Source organism: Hoplias malabaricus, chromosome 10 (genome assembly GCF_029633855.1).
Source record: "Hoplias malabaricus isolate fHopMal1 chromosome 10, fHopMal1.hap1, whole genome shotgun sequence".
NCBI lineage: Eukaryota > Metazoa > Chordata > Actinopteri > Characiformes > Erythrinidae > Hoplias > Hoplias malabaricus.
In genome coordinates, this window is record NC_089809.1 from 24,203,667 (window position 1) to 24,219,489 (window position 15,823).

Genomic DNA, 15,823 nt, shown 5'->3' on the forward strand with positions numbered 1-15,823 from the left:
ATTGTAACAATATTTCATGGTACTCCAGTTTCCTTCCACAGTCCAAAAACACACGTTGGTAGATTGGATTTGCTACTCAAAAGAAGTGTTCATAGGTGTGTGGTTAAATCATAGGAGTGTGGTGCCCTGTGATTTATTGGTGCCCCATCCTGGGTCCCACCTTGTGCCCAGTGATTCCAGTTAAGCCTTGAATACAAACCAAATGAAACATTTTAAGGTTTTTCTTAGTTAATTCTAAACAAAATAATAATAATAATAATAATAATAATAATAATAAATAATATTTCATGTTGGGCGGCACGGTGGCGCAGCAGGGAGTGTCACACAGCTCCAGGGACCTGGAGGTTGTGGGTTTGAGTCCTGCTCCGGGTGCTCAGGTTTCCTCCCACAGTCCAAAAACACACGTTGTTAGGTGGATTGGCGACTTAAAATTGTCCGTATGTGTGAGAGAATGTGTGTGTGTGTGTGTGTGTGTGTGTGTCTGTGTTGCCCTGTGAAGGACTGGCGCCCCCTCCAGGGTGTGTTCCCGCCTTGCGCCCAAAGATTCCAGGCAGGCTCTGGACCCACCGCGACCCTGAACTTGATAAACGGTTACAGATAATGAATGAATTTCATATGTTTAAGTAAAAATTGATTTTGATATATTGAAATTGTAATTATTATGATTTAATTTGTAATTATTGTTTGTATTGTTAACTAGTGAAAACTCAATTTTCATTTGTGCAAAACTAAATTTATTTTGATTATGAGTTAAAAGGTAAAATGGCTTACCATAAGAATATGTGGCATAAGAGCATGTCATACTAAAGCATCATTATTTTTACACATTTTTATAGTGACATTACCAGCCACTTAAATGGAATGTGTACGTTTAGCAAGTTTGGGGAATTGGTAATATTTCTGAAGGAAATGTCCATATCATGTACCATTTTATTATCTGCTCAGAGTGTACTATAAAATACACGTCTACATGTGGCTACAGTTAACATTTCTTCAATGTCAGATGTACAGCGCTGCTGTATAAAGCTACGCCGTTTCGGGTGAAATAAAAATTCATCAGACTTGGGTTCGGAGGTGGTTCACTGGGGTGGGGAGGAGAGAAACGAGGAAAGAGAAGTGCGTTCATAAAACCCTCAGCCAGATGCTAAGAAGGTTCGTGTGCCTGAGGTTCGCGCTTTATTTGAAGTCACTGAGAAAATATACACGTCAAGTTCAGGTTTTCCTTTTACGTATCGATGTATTAGTAATTCTCAGACATTAATTTCAATACATTTTGGACTTTTACTGCTCATTCTGCTCGTTTCGCTTGTTTTAACATTTAGCTCATTAGCTTCCTGTTTTCATTGAGAGACACTTGTCTGAGTTAAAGTAAATTCATGCAGAAATGTTTAATCTTTAGAAACTTAAGAGCCGCTGCGGACATAATAACCTGACAAACCTCTATAGGAAGGGAATTTCAAATAAAGCTGTTCACTGACTCGTTTCAGCTGTTTGTAAAGGGTGACATTAAAGGAAAAATACTACGGTGGCCGGGAAAGCCCAAACGCGCTGCAAAAGCAAAACATCAAAACGACTATACATGGGCTTCATTTAAAATACGCGATGCAAGTTTAGAAAAAAATGCAAACTCAGAAACGCGATGCAAGTTCATAAAACAACTGCAAGTTAAGAGAGATGCAAGTCCAGAATATAAATATAAAAGGTTTTTATAAATATAAAAGTTTAGAAACGCTGAGAATCCAACTACATTCGCGTACCCGCGCGTCAGCAAGCAGCACTGGCAGGACACATAACAGATAACACTCGCGATTCCTGTTGTTTCTGTTTAAAACAAGTGTTATACTTTTTCCTTCACATTAGACACTAGAACAGCGTCTAAGCATTAGCTGTATTGCATTTAATAAACTGAATACCGTTTCAGTATATTTCATCATTGTAAAGGTGTTCCCTAATGGCAGTGGCCTGTTTCAGCAGGATAATGCTCTATGCCAGGGATAAATTGCCCAGGGATTGTTTAAGAAACATGACAAAGGTTTAAAAGTGTTCACTTGGTCTCCAAAAAACCCAGATCTAAGTCCAAACGGGCATCTGTGGGATGTGCTGGGAAAACAAGTTACACATATGGAGGACCCACCTTGCCACTAGCAAGACTTAAAGGATCTGCTTATTTAGTGGTACCACATATCACAGGACATTTTCTGGGGTATTATAGAGTCCATGCCTCTGTGGATCATAGCTGGTTTGACAGCACGAGAGGGATCTGTACAATATTAGGCAGGTGGTTTAATGTTTGGTTTTATTTCTTTTCCTTACTGTACAAATCAGCGAGGCATCTTATGTGTTTTTAAATTTAATACTGTTAAAGGTAAAATAATAGAAATCTTAAAGAAAATTATAGTAGAACCATAAGGTTTCACACTTCATGTCAAACTGTTGCAAAACCGAATCTGATTTATCAGGCAGTGATTTCATAACCTGCTGCTAAATAAACATTTTTCTTTTTTTCCTTCAGATGACCATCATGGGACAATGCAGTAATGGCCTTGTATATTTGGCCCTACTCATTCTTATTGGTTGTTTAAACCAAGGCTTCTGTAAGCCACATGTTTACAAGGATAAACCACTTAAAGAAATATCCAACAAGATTTCATCTTATGCTGACATAGCTCAGAAAATCATAGAACTGGCAGTGTATGGGAAGGCTCAAAACCGTTCATATGAACGACTGGCTGTCTTTGCTGATAAAATTGGCCACAGAGTGAGTGGATCCAAGAACCTGGACTTGGCTATTAAGTATATGTACAATGCTCTGAAAGAGGATGGCCTGGAGAATGTGCATCTAGAACCTGTGAAGGTCCCTCACTGGGTGAGAGGAGAGGAAAGTGCAGTAATGCTTCTTCCAAGAAATCACACCATGTCCATCCTTGGATTAGGGAGTAGTGTTGGAACTCCTAAAGGAGGTTTGTAGCTGCTTATTTAGCCACTGTTATTGACATATAGCTACTCAGCTCTCAATTTTAGATACTGGGTCCCTGATCCAAGATTATCACAATGTCTTGAACAAATTTCAAAGAAAGAAAACTGTTCATTCTCTCCAAGTTTTGGAATGGTGCTAGTCATTTGTGATCAAACTTATAAAATTATTCTAACATAATTAATTGTATTTCCCACATTTTAGCACATAATCACAATTTTAAGATTGAATTTTGTCTGTCACCATTTTCTTTTTAGAGGAATATAAGAGATACATACATACATCTATAGTTGCATTCTTAAGCATGCAAAAAATACATATTTGAAATTCTCTTACACTGGTTAGTAAAAGCATTTGAGCTAAGGTATTGTGTTCTCCTTCGGTCTGACAGGTATTGAAGCAGAAGTGTTGGTGGTGGAATCCTTTGATGAGTTGAAGAGGAGAGCGAATGAGGCTAAGGGAAAGATTGTGGTGTATAATCAGCCGTTTGTTAGTTATGGGGAGACAGTTTCATACCGTGCTTCAGGAGCTTCAGAGGCTGCTAAAGTTGGAGCAGTGGCTTCATTAATTTGCTCCGTGACTCCATTTTCCATTTACAGGTCTGGTCCCATCACCTGTCATATCACTCCCTTTCCTTGATTTTGATGCTGTTTTGTCACTGCTGCATTCATCACAGCTCTGTTCTTGTTATAGCCCCCACACTGGCTGGCAGTGGTATGACTCTGGAGTGCCTCAGATCCCCACTGCCTGTATAGCAGTGGAGGATGCCCAGATGATGGCCAGGATGGCCCACAGAGGCACAAAGATTGTGGTACGCTTGACCATGGGAGCACAGAACCTGCCTGATGCAGAATCCTTTAACACAGTGGCTGAAATCATAGGCAGTCAGCATCCAGAGCAGGTAAGTACACATATATTTTAGAATGTGGTCATCAGTTCAGTATATGGTGATTTCCATTCTCAAACATTCCTGATTCAGTTCAGCAGTTAATTAGTTTGTCTTTGCTATAAAATGGCCAAAATGGTTGGATTAGTCCTGAATTTGATGACCTGTAATCTAGGACATTGATAAGTATTGTTGTGGTTGCCAGATACGAGGACCTGATCAAGAATTTGATGAACATGATACAATAAGATAAAACTCAACTGTCATTGTAGTTATAGAACGAAATTCTGTTCTGAACTCACAGAAAACAAACAAAAATGAGAAACTGAATATAAACTGCTGAATTAATATATTCCTGTATTGCTACTATACCTAAAGTAAATATATTTGCTATTTTAGCTTTTTATTACATTAGAAATACTTGTAGTGAAGAATATCTACCATTACAGCACTTTTAGGGAATAAAAAGGAAAAAAATTCTGCTCACTCAAAGTTTAGTCTTCAACGCTTATTAAAGACTGTTTTGAAAGGACAGACTTTTTCTTTTCTATTTTATTTTGAAGCCTTTCATGAAGTCTATTCCGTGACCCTGAAATGGACAAGTGGAAAAATGATGATGATGATGATGAAGTCTATTCACCAGAAAACAATTTTGTATATCAGTGGCTTTTTAGAATGGTTAAGCCAGCAATTGGTCCTTTTATTTGCTGATCTTTTTGGGAATAAACAAAAATTAAATCAGTATACATTCTTAGCCTTTAGAAAATATACTATATTGTCTAACCATAGTACTGGATTTGTGTGGAAAGTCCTAAGGACTCAACCTTTGAAGGAATACAGTGGCGTTTTCTTTAAAACAATTTTAGCTCAGCTTGGAAGGTTTGGAAAAGTTGAAAGCATTATAAAAGCATGATTTAATGTTCATTTACTTTGTTTAACCAATAATATGTTGTGTTAATAACATAAATATAAAAAGTATGCATGCACAACAGTGTGGAAAAAAGCTGCATCTTTCATGACTAGACAGTTGTCCCATGGCATAATGGGTGAGATATCTTTGGGGTACAAAATGAACTAAAAAAAAGCCAAATTATAATAATATAATAATAATAGATGATTCATTATGGATGTAGTTACACAAAAATCAAAGCTGAGAAATAATTTGTCGCCCTTAGAAGAGCGACTATAATTTTTGACTGAACAAGAACGTTTGTGTTGGCTGCACTTAAACTGACCTGCATTTTTGTCTGAGAGTACTGCTGATATTGGGAAACTGCCTTTTATATGCATCACATGCCATTACTGCAGCATTTATATAGTTATTCCTTTTCCAAAAAATACACATAGTGTAACATCATTTTGTGGTGTGGTTCAAATCCTGAAAATTGAGCTCATACCATAACTGGCCAGTTAGTGACTGCTCAGATACACATGACGTTTATCAGTGTGACTCACCAGGATGTTTCGGGAGCCAATTATAGAGTTTTGATAGAGGTTGCCCTTTAGTTGCTGCTGGGAGCTCAGTTACACAGTTTCTCTTAGAACGTTGATTGGTATTTGAGAATGAGGGCTGTCCCTAGATCAGTGCAACAGGGTGCCTACCACCTTCCACCAATTATGAAAAATATAGTACTACACTGACTTGTCCATCATACACTGTGCTTTCTGACACTGAACATGACACATCTCTCCAGGAGTCTAACTCACACCAATAGTTGGCATCTAATTAATGACCTGTTAGTAAAGGTTCTTTCTGATGGGCTGGTTGTCGCTCCTCCTAGGGCACTAGCTGCAGCATAGAATAGACCTCAAAATGATAATTATAACACATCTGTTCTTTTATTTTTGCCAGTCTAATCTGATCCATTTCCTCACTGAATTCCAAAACTGTCACAAACTGCAGCTTCCTGTTAAAAGTGGTGGAAAAATCTGCTAGCCACATGAAGGAAATATATGGAGTCATTCATATTTTTTAACCTTGTAGCCCACATCTGTATAAAAGCAGCTCACAAATAGCATGCACAATAACAGTCATTCTAAAATCCTGTTTTGTAGACTTCAGTGTGGTTAGTTGAAGTACTCTGGGCTTTGTCCTCAAATCCAAACACACATCAGATGTACACACTGGTTTAATTTGTATAACTGTGTGCTGTAGGGACTCTCTTGTTACATAAGCTGGAAATAATGCCACAATGCTGAGATTTTTTAGCATTTTATATGATGCAATCTTCTTAAATAAATAAACAAATCAAAACTAGGAGATTCTCAAAATGTGGCCTTAACTTTTCATCAAATATTATCCCTTTCATACAAACTTGAATTTTCAGAACATCATCTTTTAAATAGTTTCCTTTAGCTTTGGTACTACTTTAACAGGAATTATCTGAAGTCCTGTCATGAAGAATACTTATGGGTTTCAGGACACATCATCTTTATGTATACTAGTGTTCCGAAAACACAGTCCATTCTAGTTCCTCCACATGATCATAAATTGATGAATCTCCTGTTCCGCTTAGCTTCTTCCTGGCTATTTTCAGAAACTACATAACAGCCATGAATCATTAGAGGAATGACATACCTCGTGCTAACATATGCAGCATGTTGAGTGACATGCTTCTTAAATGTCACTGTTTAACTTGTATTTTGGTGGTCAATACAGGCAATGACATTCTTTTAGTAGACTTCTGTTATGGTTACTTCAGAGATTTTGTGTTTGAAACTGTCATTCACCTACTTTATTTTTTGCACTTATTATTGCACTGAATATGAAAACACTGGTTTTAGTGTTTATTGAAAATTTTACAGTGGTTTGCTGGCTGGTTGTTCATGATTAAGGTCTACACAAAGATTCATTCAAATGTTTTGTGCCTTAAAATATCTTAGGTAACCAGTGTTTTTATAGATGACTCACTGCGGACATTTACTGATAGTTTCACACATTGCCATATATTGATTAATTCAATTAGGCTGAATTATATGACTGAAAAATCTACCTGCTTAGTAAATTAAAGATCATTGCAGAAAAGACTTGAGAATATTAAGAAAGTGTTTTCCATTGCACATTCAACAACAAAAAATGACCCTGGCAGGATGCAGCAGAACTTACTGCTCTAGACGTGGTTAATTTTCCACTCACTTTGGAGACAGTTGTAGCTGTGAATAACTATCTTATTGTATTTTATGCCATTCTAAGACATCTATTTTGAGTAATTAGTTACCTTGTGTGCGAGTTGGCTAAACCTTCAGGCTGACATACCACTATATTGTGTACACACATTTTTTATAAGTTGTTGTGCTAATTAGAAAATGTTGTCTGTCAACTATTAAGCTGAAATCATTTTTAATAGAGTGTTTGTTTTAAATGTTGTGCCTCTTCTGGTCATTACGGTTCAGGTTAAGCGCTTCAGAAAGTTACCAGACTAATCGCATTTCTGCATAATCACACATGGGACTACCTCCCCCCCCCCATGTAAACTACTAATTAGATCTGTGCATTATGATGAGAGCTGTGACTCGAATGTATGACATCCACAGGGCAGGGATCCAGATACCGCTGTCCTGGGGCCAGTGAAAATAGCCCAAGGGACATGATAAAAGCTCTTTTGGGACACTTCCAGGACAACTTCCAGTGTTGTGTGATTTAAAACCAGAACTGTAAAACTGTACGGGTTGAAATTCTCATGGCGCTGAACATGGATTCACGTCTTTCAGCAAAATAGCCTATCAGCTTGCTGTTAATGGATAAAGTCCCACCCTCCAGCAATAAGAACAAATCAGATTGCTTGTTATGGAAAGCAAAAAGTCAACTGCAACTACAAGTCATTTGGGACTTTATTTATATAAGCATTTTTTTTTCTAAATCATTATTTTATTTGTAAATTTTACTTGAAATGATAAAAGGACATTTTATTTAGATTATTTGTTATTTATAATATTTATAAATCATGTTGTATATTAAAATGTAATTGAATTATTATTTGAATTTAATTGAATTGTAATTGTAATTTGATTTGGAATCCCGTTGTTAACTAAAGCAGGTTAAACATTATGTTCCAGACCTTGGCTTGAGAAAATTTTCTCCAACTGGACCTTAATGAATATAAATTAATTACCCCTGCTATAAATTATGTGCATATTATTGTGTATTTAACCCATACATCTTTAACAGAAATACTGGAGGGTCCACCTGTATGAAAATCCTGTATGTGGTTGCTCAACTCTAGTACAATTCATCTACTACATGTCTTCTCTTATATATTTGCACATCAACTGTGGTAGTTTTCTTGACTTGTTTATACAAAAGATGTTGTAGAGTACTTTTTTATCAATGTGAAATTGTTTTAAATAGACTTGATAAATAGATTTATTGTGCAGCATCATTCATATACATCATTAATCTGCTCCAAATATACCAAATGGCCTCTTATGGGCAAATATGTCTGTAAGGAGATGACATCTACAGTCGATGATTTTCAGCTTATTTAGAGAAGTTGTTTTTTTATTAAACGTCATTCTCAATCCATGACAGATTGGGCATCATATCAGGGTTTTTTTTTTTGCTCCAGGTGCAGATCTGAAAGGAAAAGATATGCCCATATGTATAGTCCTGATGAGGTTTTCACAGGTCTTTTTATAGCCAGAGATTTTGCAGTGTGTGTTTGATTGCGTGGGAGGCTTCAGCTGTCTGTCATTGGCCTGTTGTCCTCTCTATTTGAAGGGGTTCTGGTGTGTCTGTTCTCTATCCCACCATCTGTGGTAGGGAAGACTCCTGATGACGTTGTTGGAAATTGGATAACCTGTAAGTATGGCTGATACGGCAGAAATATAACAACACTATATTAAATTGTATGTATATACAATTATACCTCCTGTTCTGCTCTTCAAATTCTCCAAATATATTCCTTTTTTTCCTGAAAATTGTCAATATTTTTCTGATAGACGTTCCTTTAATATTGACCCTGAGTGTTTCAGTGTGATGATTTTTACCAGTGAAGATTTAGAAGCCTTTTCTGTTGGAGGCTGTGTGTGAGTGAATGGGTGTGAATGGCTGAGTGGTTAGTGTTAAAGACTGTGTCCACTGAGTCTCTGCCAAAATATTGAAAGGAAATTGGGTTGAAAACTCGTCTCTATTTCTGCGTGCTGTATCTCACTGTGTCAGATTTGTTATTCTGGGTTTCTAGTATCCAGAAGCAACCCATTAATGCTTTCTTCCTTTGACTTCCTCCTTTTGTGTTTTATCAACATGTACACTCTCTATAGGGATAATTACTGCCATGAACATCATAATGGATAATGGATGATGGATGGTTCTGTGCACTTGTCATAAGCTGTAATGCATTTTCCGTCAACGGAGCCACAATGCTGCGTCATACAGGCTAAATTACAGACACAATCTCCAGTAGATTTTTGTGGAAGCTCTTTACTTTGCCTGTCCCAGCCTCTAGTTCTCTGTGGCTTAGTGCTGGGGGTTATTCCATGTTAAATCACTTGGTCTTGACATCCACTGCCACATTGTGTAAGAGGATATTAAATGATGTCATTTAGGTGGAAAGTTGAGGTCAAAACTTAGATTTCAGAAACAGCATGCAGTTTGTAGTGATATTGCAATTTTTCTGATAGGGTTGAAAAGTCTGAGGCAACAAAAATAACTTGTAAAATAAACCTGATGAAAATAACTTGAAATCATTTAACCTTTAAATAAAATACACTTGGTAGCTATCTGACAATTACTGAAATGTTTTCTTGCATTTTCATCTAAATACATGAAAATGAATATATGCCTTTTTTTAGCCTGGACATGAATGTACCACAGGTCTGAGATATTTGTTCGCTTCCCTTTTTCCTTTTATCATTTTTCTTGTTTCACAACATTGCTTCATAGCTATATTGGCCCTCAAAAGGCAAACATGCTGCAGATGTAATGCCAAAAAGCTGTGTATAATCAATAAAATGTCAAATGTATAACAGTACATTAAAACAATTCCCAATAACTTGTGAAATTTTGAGGAATTTATCAACATTAAGTTAACTATGTTCAAACCTCTTCTGAGCTTAACAGGATTCTGGGCAGGGGATGAGGAGTTGAGGTCAAGATGTAAACAAATTCCCTCAATGTTATTGTATTTCACAGCTGTTATCACTAGAACTTATTTACCATTGGCCTTATTTGCCATTGGCTTTAAGTTGTTTATCTAGTAGGAAACTGATCCCAAAAATTAGAGAGAATCTTTTAATAAGAACATATAACTTGCTGCAGCTGCTCCATCAAGAGCAACATTTATTGACCTAAGAATGGTCCAAATATGACGCATGGTGAGAGAATTGATCAAAGAACATGAATATTCATACATTTTTGTTTGAAGATATATTTTTCTTAGAGTGATTACAGAATCTTAGGAGATTAGTGTGTGAGATTCTTTGGTCTTCAGGTTATTTGACATAAAGTGACCTCTGTGCTTTGCTGTGCTGCGCTATCTTGTGCTGGTTGGGTTGTAGTTGGAGATGTGTGACAGACGTGCTGGCTGTGTCTGCAGTAATTACAGATCCACTGTCAGATCCTCCCCCACAGTGACAGAGCTGCAGCCCTGCTGCAGAGGACACGCAGCTAGCTGATTAAACATCACCATGGCCTGTAAAGTTCACACACACACACACACACACACGCAGTCTGAATCATCAGGAATTGGGAGTGTTGGATAACATGTCTAGATTCTCAGCTGAACGAGGGTTTTGTCAGCAAAGCCAGATGATTTGATGGATTTTATTTTATGGTTTTTATGAAGTTTCTTTCAAAGTGTTTTTGCTAAAGGGCATTTTATTGTGAGGTGGTGAGAAGTGATATTATTAAAGCAAAACAAAAAACTGTAGCTAAGTAGATAGTGAGCTAATAATAATTTACTGTAAAAATAAATACAGGCCTAGATATTAATACTCATTGTGCCTCCTTAAATAGCTCATTATAATATAATCACTTGCACCTTAATAGCCATTTGTTTAGAGTACAACATTTATGTTTCTTTACACAGCGGTTTTGTCTTTCAGCAGTTATTTCTTGTAAACAAGGTAGAAAATAGCTATAATATAAATATTTCTTCATCTCTTCCTTAAACCTACAGTGAAAATTGCAGTTGATTGCAATTATCAGTGGTTATCATCAGATTTCAGAATTTGGTAATCAGGTATCTTTTTTTTTTTTTTTACACCAGTAATGTCAGTATTTTCCTTTGAAAACTTAAATTTTTCTGAAAGACTGCTACACTGTGAAAATCTTTTGTTGGTGAATATATATTATCACGTATAATATCTGTATGTAAACAATTCATTAAGATATGAATTTAATTTAATTTTGAACATAATTTGAGTCTTAAAAGTAAAAAAAAAAAACGTAATAGTGTATATGCATCATAAACATTTTGTAGTCTATTTGGCCTGAATCTATAACTTTGCACATCTGAAATTTCCATTAAGGACTGGCACCCCCTCCAGGGTGTATTCTTGCATTGCTCCCAATGATTCCGGGTTGGCTCCTGACCCACCGCAACCCTTAACTGGACAAGTGGATGAATGAATGAATATTGTACTTTACACAACTCTAAAAATGTAATTTGTTTAATCACATTCAGCAAATTCATACTTTTTTTTGCCTGTTTCACAGAGCTTCATTTTCATGTCTAAAATATCAGCAACACCACAGTTTTATTCTGAGATGTGTATTAAAGAATTTTTTTAAGCATTTTTTTTACCATACAACTTTAGACAGCTACTGTGGAAAAATACCTCAAATCACTTTGTAACTGAAGAACCGATAATAAATAAAGTGGGACAAAGAATGAATTTAATATTGTTGCCAAAACATATGTATTTGGTTCACAAATCTAACCCATTTTCCTATGTCGAGGTGCATTCTTTCAGAGGAATGGCAGAGTTGGTCATCAGTGAGTGTAGAGAACTGGGCTGCTAGCCTGAGCTATGCTGTCATCGCTGTCTTTTGGGGTTTGCCCTGTCATAACCATTTATTTCTTCAGCTCTAGAGACGGACCTCTACCTTATAAATAATGCATGGAGCAATGATAAAGCCTTGTGGCACCCAGAATAGCTGCTCCAGGACCACCAGGGAGAAGAGAGTTAGCTTCAAGAGTACCCTTGGAAGAAGTTATCAAACCTGTCTTTGTTGTTCATTTGAATTATTATTAAATCAGTTTTGTAAAGGCCTATAGATAAGTATTTGTTTTATTGTCTGTTTATTTATTGATAAGCCCCAGACAAGGAAAAAGGGAAAGTTGGGGGATTTATAACTGGAGAATACTGTTTAAGAACTATAGTAATATTACAGTAAATCCTGCAAGAATGTTACAGTAAACTAGCTCATTGTTTTTACTACAGTGTACTAAACAAAGAATAGAATGCAAAAGTTAGGACATCTTTGGTAAATTAATTTCAGTTGTTTATTTTCTAAAATAACCGTAAAGCATATTCTGTAGGGAGTGAACTTAAAGATTTATTGTGCATTAAAATGTGAAGCAAATTATGTTGTTTGTAGATGATGTCAATTTAATTTTACTTAACAAGTCCACAAAGCATCTGTTTTATGAGGGTGCCCAAAATGTACAAAGTACAGTAAATGTACAGGATTAGGGCAGTTACTTTATTTTACAGCAGGTAGTGCTCATCATATATATATATATATATATATATATATATATATATATAATCCTAAACATTTTTATTGAATAATTATACACCACATATCTTTTAGTTTCTTAAGATTACCATAGATCCATATGTAACAGTAGTTTAACAATGATGATGTATAGCACAATCTTCTAATTAAAATATGAATAAACATTTAAAAAAGTTAATATTCCTATAAAATATTCTTATACTACTTAGGAATAATAAGAGTTTATCCCCATTAATCTAAGACAAGTCTGCACTGCTTGTCATGAAAAATCTAGAAAGGAATAATTTGGCAGACTTTTGTTTTTTATTATTATTATTATTATTTTTTTTTTTTAAAAACTAAGTTTAAAACTTCTGAAGATGACTACTGTTATGTTGTGTTCATGTTTTCATAATTTAAATTCCAACCGGCTGGATCATAAAACCCAGATATGTGACCTACTATTACCAAAGTAGACCCTTTTCCAGTGACTGGAGACAGTCAGACACTGCTTATTCCAATCAGACACTGCTTACTTTGCACTAAGTAGTGTTCACCTCCACAAACAGCAACTTTGCCTTTGGCCATCAGTTGCTGTGATGTTTCTCATTCACATCTCATACGCATCTGAATCAGTGAACAGAGGAATCAAGGTTTTTTCCTTCTCTGTTTATTTATCCAACTAGACTTGTTTTTGTGTACTTATCCACTTCTACTTTCATATTTCCCTCCTGTTATATTTTGGTGAACATATGACAATATTGTCCTTGTAGAATGAGGTTAAGGTGTTTATATCCTTTGATGGTATCAAAGTGGTTTTACCCAACTCAGGGCTGAATGTTTTTGGTTCTGGTTTTTGACATGAAGGGCATCCTTGAAGGGAAACTTAAATGCTTCTCCACACTTCATTACTTGCCACACGACAGCAAGGTTTGTATTTACTATCCTTTCAAGGTTCCCAGGGTATAATATTATTTACATCAAGGTCAACCAGAAGGAAAATGTTGATATTGAGTTTGAAAACAAATTTCTTTTTCAGAAATTGTCCTGTGTGGTAGAAATAGCCTGAGATCTTCCTGCTGTCATTAACTAAAAACTAAAAACTGTTTCCCTGTTCAGAATTGACTTTAGCATATTTCTGAACGGTCAGTAGGCTTCAGTGGTTAAACTGTGTCAATATTTACGAGTGATACTTTGCCCTAGTTAATGTTACGGTGCTTGTGCAAGCTTGGGTATTTATTTTACGAACAAACAGAACTTTGAGATGCAGTGTTTCTTCACTAAGCATCTCAATGACACCATGACATGGCTGGTAATAGTGATAGCTTTTGCTGATGGAGCTCTGTGGGAAGCCTTAGCACAGCTCTTCGAAGAGAATTACTCATCGTGGGTGCTTTGACAGCCCTGTGATGGCCAATGATTCTCTCAGGCAGTTAGACAGGCTTTAGGACTCATACTGTGTCTATTTTAGCTGAAAAAGCCTGTATGGCTTCCAGTTTGGAAAAGAATGTACATTTGAATGTCTCCCACTCATGGTTTACAAGGCATGTTCTGTCATATTTCATCATACTTCATCCCTTTAAAGTATCTAATAGGAAATTTCCAAAATGTGAAGTGTTTTAGCTCTTATTTAGGTCTTCTCCTTGTGAAATAGGTCTAACGTAAAGATAACTAACTTCTAAGCTGAAAGGCACTAATAATTCAGATATTAGAAGCTCAACGCCAGATGTCCTGTAGCTAATAATATATAGAGCAAAATATTTGGAAGTGAAACCCGTAGGTATATGAAATCATATCCTCAAACTAAAAAAAAAGACATAACTGCTCTTTTACAAGGGCCTAAATCTCCTCTTTTTATTTGGTATTTCAGCAAAAAAAAGTCTTCAGCATTGTATTTAGCTTCAGGAAAACTGAAGAGCAAGCTTTTTTGTAAATCTGTCCTCATTATTTTTTGGTATTTATGGTTAATTAATTATATTAATTTGGCTGGTCATTTGGGAAACTCCTACTAATACTCACAGGGGAACGTTAAACAAGATGTGTAAGTTGAAGCATGTTAGGTATGATTGTGTGTCTGGCCTTTAAAGTCATTTTTAGTTTATATGAAACATTGGCTTCTAGTGCTGCTTCATATTACATTTGTTCTACTCTTTATATATATGTATACAGAAACATTCTTGATCCTTAATGAGTAATTAAGGAATTACTCCTTAAATAATAAATAACAAATAAATGAGGAAGTATTTGTCTTCTGACACAATAAGGAGTGAACAGAAATGTTTTTGTTTGGCAAGTGATGGACAGATAGACAGAAATGGTGTGCACGTGTGTGTGTGTTGCACGGAGAATGAGAGGGTGTTTTGTGTGTGTCTGTCCACAGCCATATTTATGAAGGCTTTTTCCATAATTACGGATTCCTGCAAACATGCAGTGTCAATATATTAGGAAATGGGCTGTCTGCTGCATATTTACTTATGTTGACCAAAATATTTTTCGAACTTCTGTGTGTTCCTTGCTTTCTGACAGACCAAAAACTTCACATCCCACACTGTGGTTATGTGGGGGAAATAAAAACAAATATAAACAAAAAATGGTGGAATCTGTATGCTTGTGTTTTGTGGATAAGTTATGTGATGGGTCTCGAAAAAACTTAGTTAAGCAGAAATAAACATGTCAGATAGTCAGTCATTTATTTATCTTTGTTCACTGTTTCATCCTAACCAGGGCTGGGCATCACAAACTCGTCCAGTCACTCACACGAACACCTGTAAACAATTTCATACTGCCTATTCACCTACTAACATGTGTTTGGATTGTGAGAGGAGATCAGAGCACTCGGAGGAAACCACAAAGGCACGAGAACACACAGAATTCTTCACAGACATGCCCTAATGTAACAACTAAGCCCAAAACATCAGGACCCTGGAGCTGTGTGACAGATCGCTTGTAGCAACATTGTGCCACAGATTTTTTCATAGATTCTGTCATTAAATCTCCCACCAGCATATAATGCAGGTTGGGAAACAAGTAAAACATCTACTGTACAACTGTTGTTATTGATTACTTCATTGATTATTCTTTTGCATTGTTTTTTGCTCCTTTCTTTATAAATTAATCAATGATGTTGGAGTCTGAGCTCTGGCATTCTGTCTTTTCTTCAAAGGACACCAGCAACTTGTTTAAATGATTTGCAGTTTTCCTTCCTTTTAGGTGTATTTTGTGTATTCAGTAAGGTGTTACTGACATGTACGCACCATTTAAGACCCACAATGTGTTTTTTCCTCAAAGACGAATAATCAACCAA

General features: G+C 36.1%; 1 protein-coding gene across 4 annotated transcripts in view; it reads left to right on the forward strand.

Moving 5' to 3' along the window:
* Positions 1 to 1,072: 1,072 nt before the first annotated feature.
* Positions 1,073 to 15,823, forward strand: part of LOC136708446 (carboxypeptidase Q-like) — a 37,830-nt gene continuing 23,079 nt past the window's right edge. For 2 of the 4 annotated variants that reach the window (XM_066683009.1, XM_066683012.1), the window contains exons 1-4: positions 1,086 to 1,167; positions 2,513 to 2,960; positions 3,366 to 3,573; positions 3,668 to 3,875. In XM_066683009.1, coding sequence (XP_066539106.1) covers positions 2,513 to 2,960; positions 3,366 to 3,573; positions 3,668 to 3,875 — 864 coding nt within the window. In that variant the 5' untranslated portion in view covers positions 1,086 to 1,167. Of the gene's footprint in view, positions 1,168 to 2,080; positions 2,275 to 2,512; positions 2,961 to 3,365; positions 3,574 to 3,667; positions 3,876 to 15,823 lie in introns of those variants that run through there. The other 2 variants (XM_066683011.1, XM_066683010.1) reach the window with 2 other exon arrangements.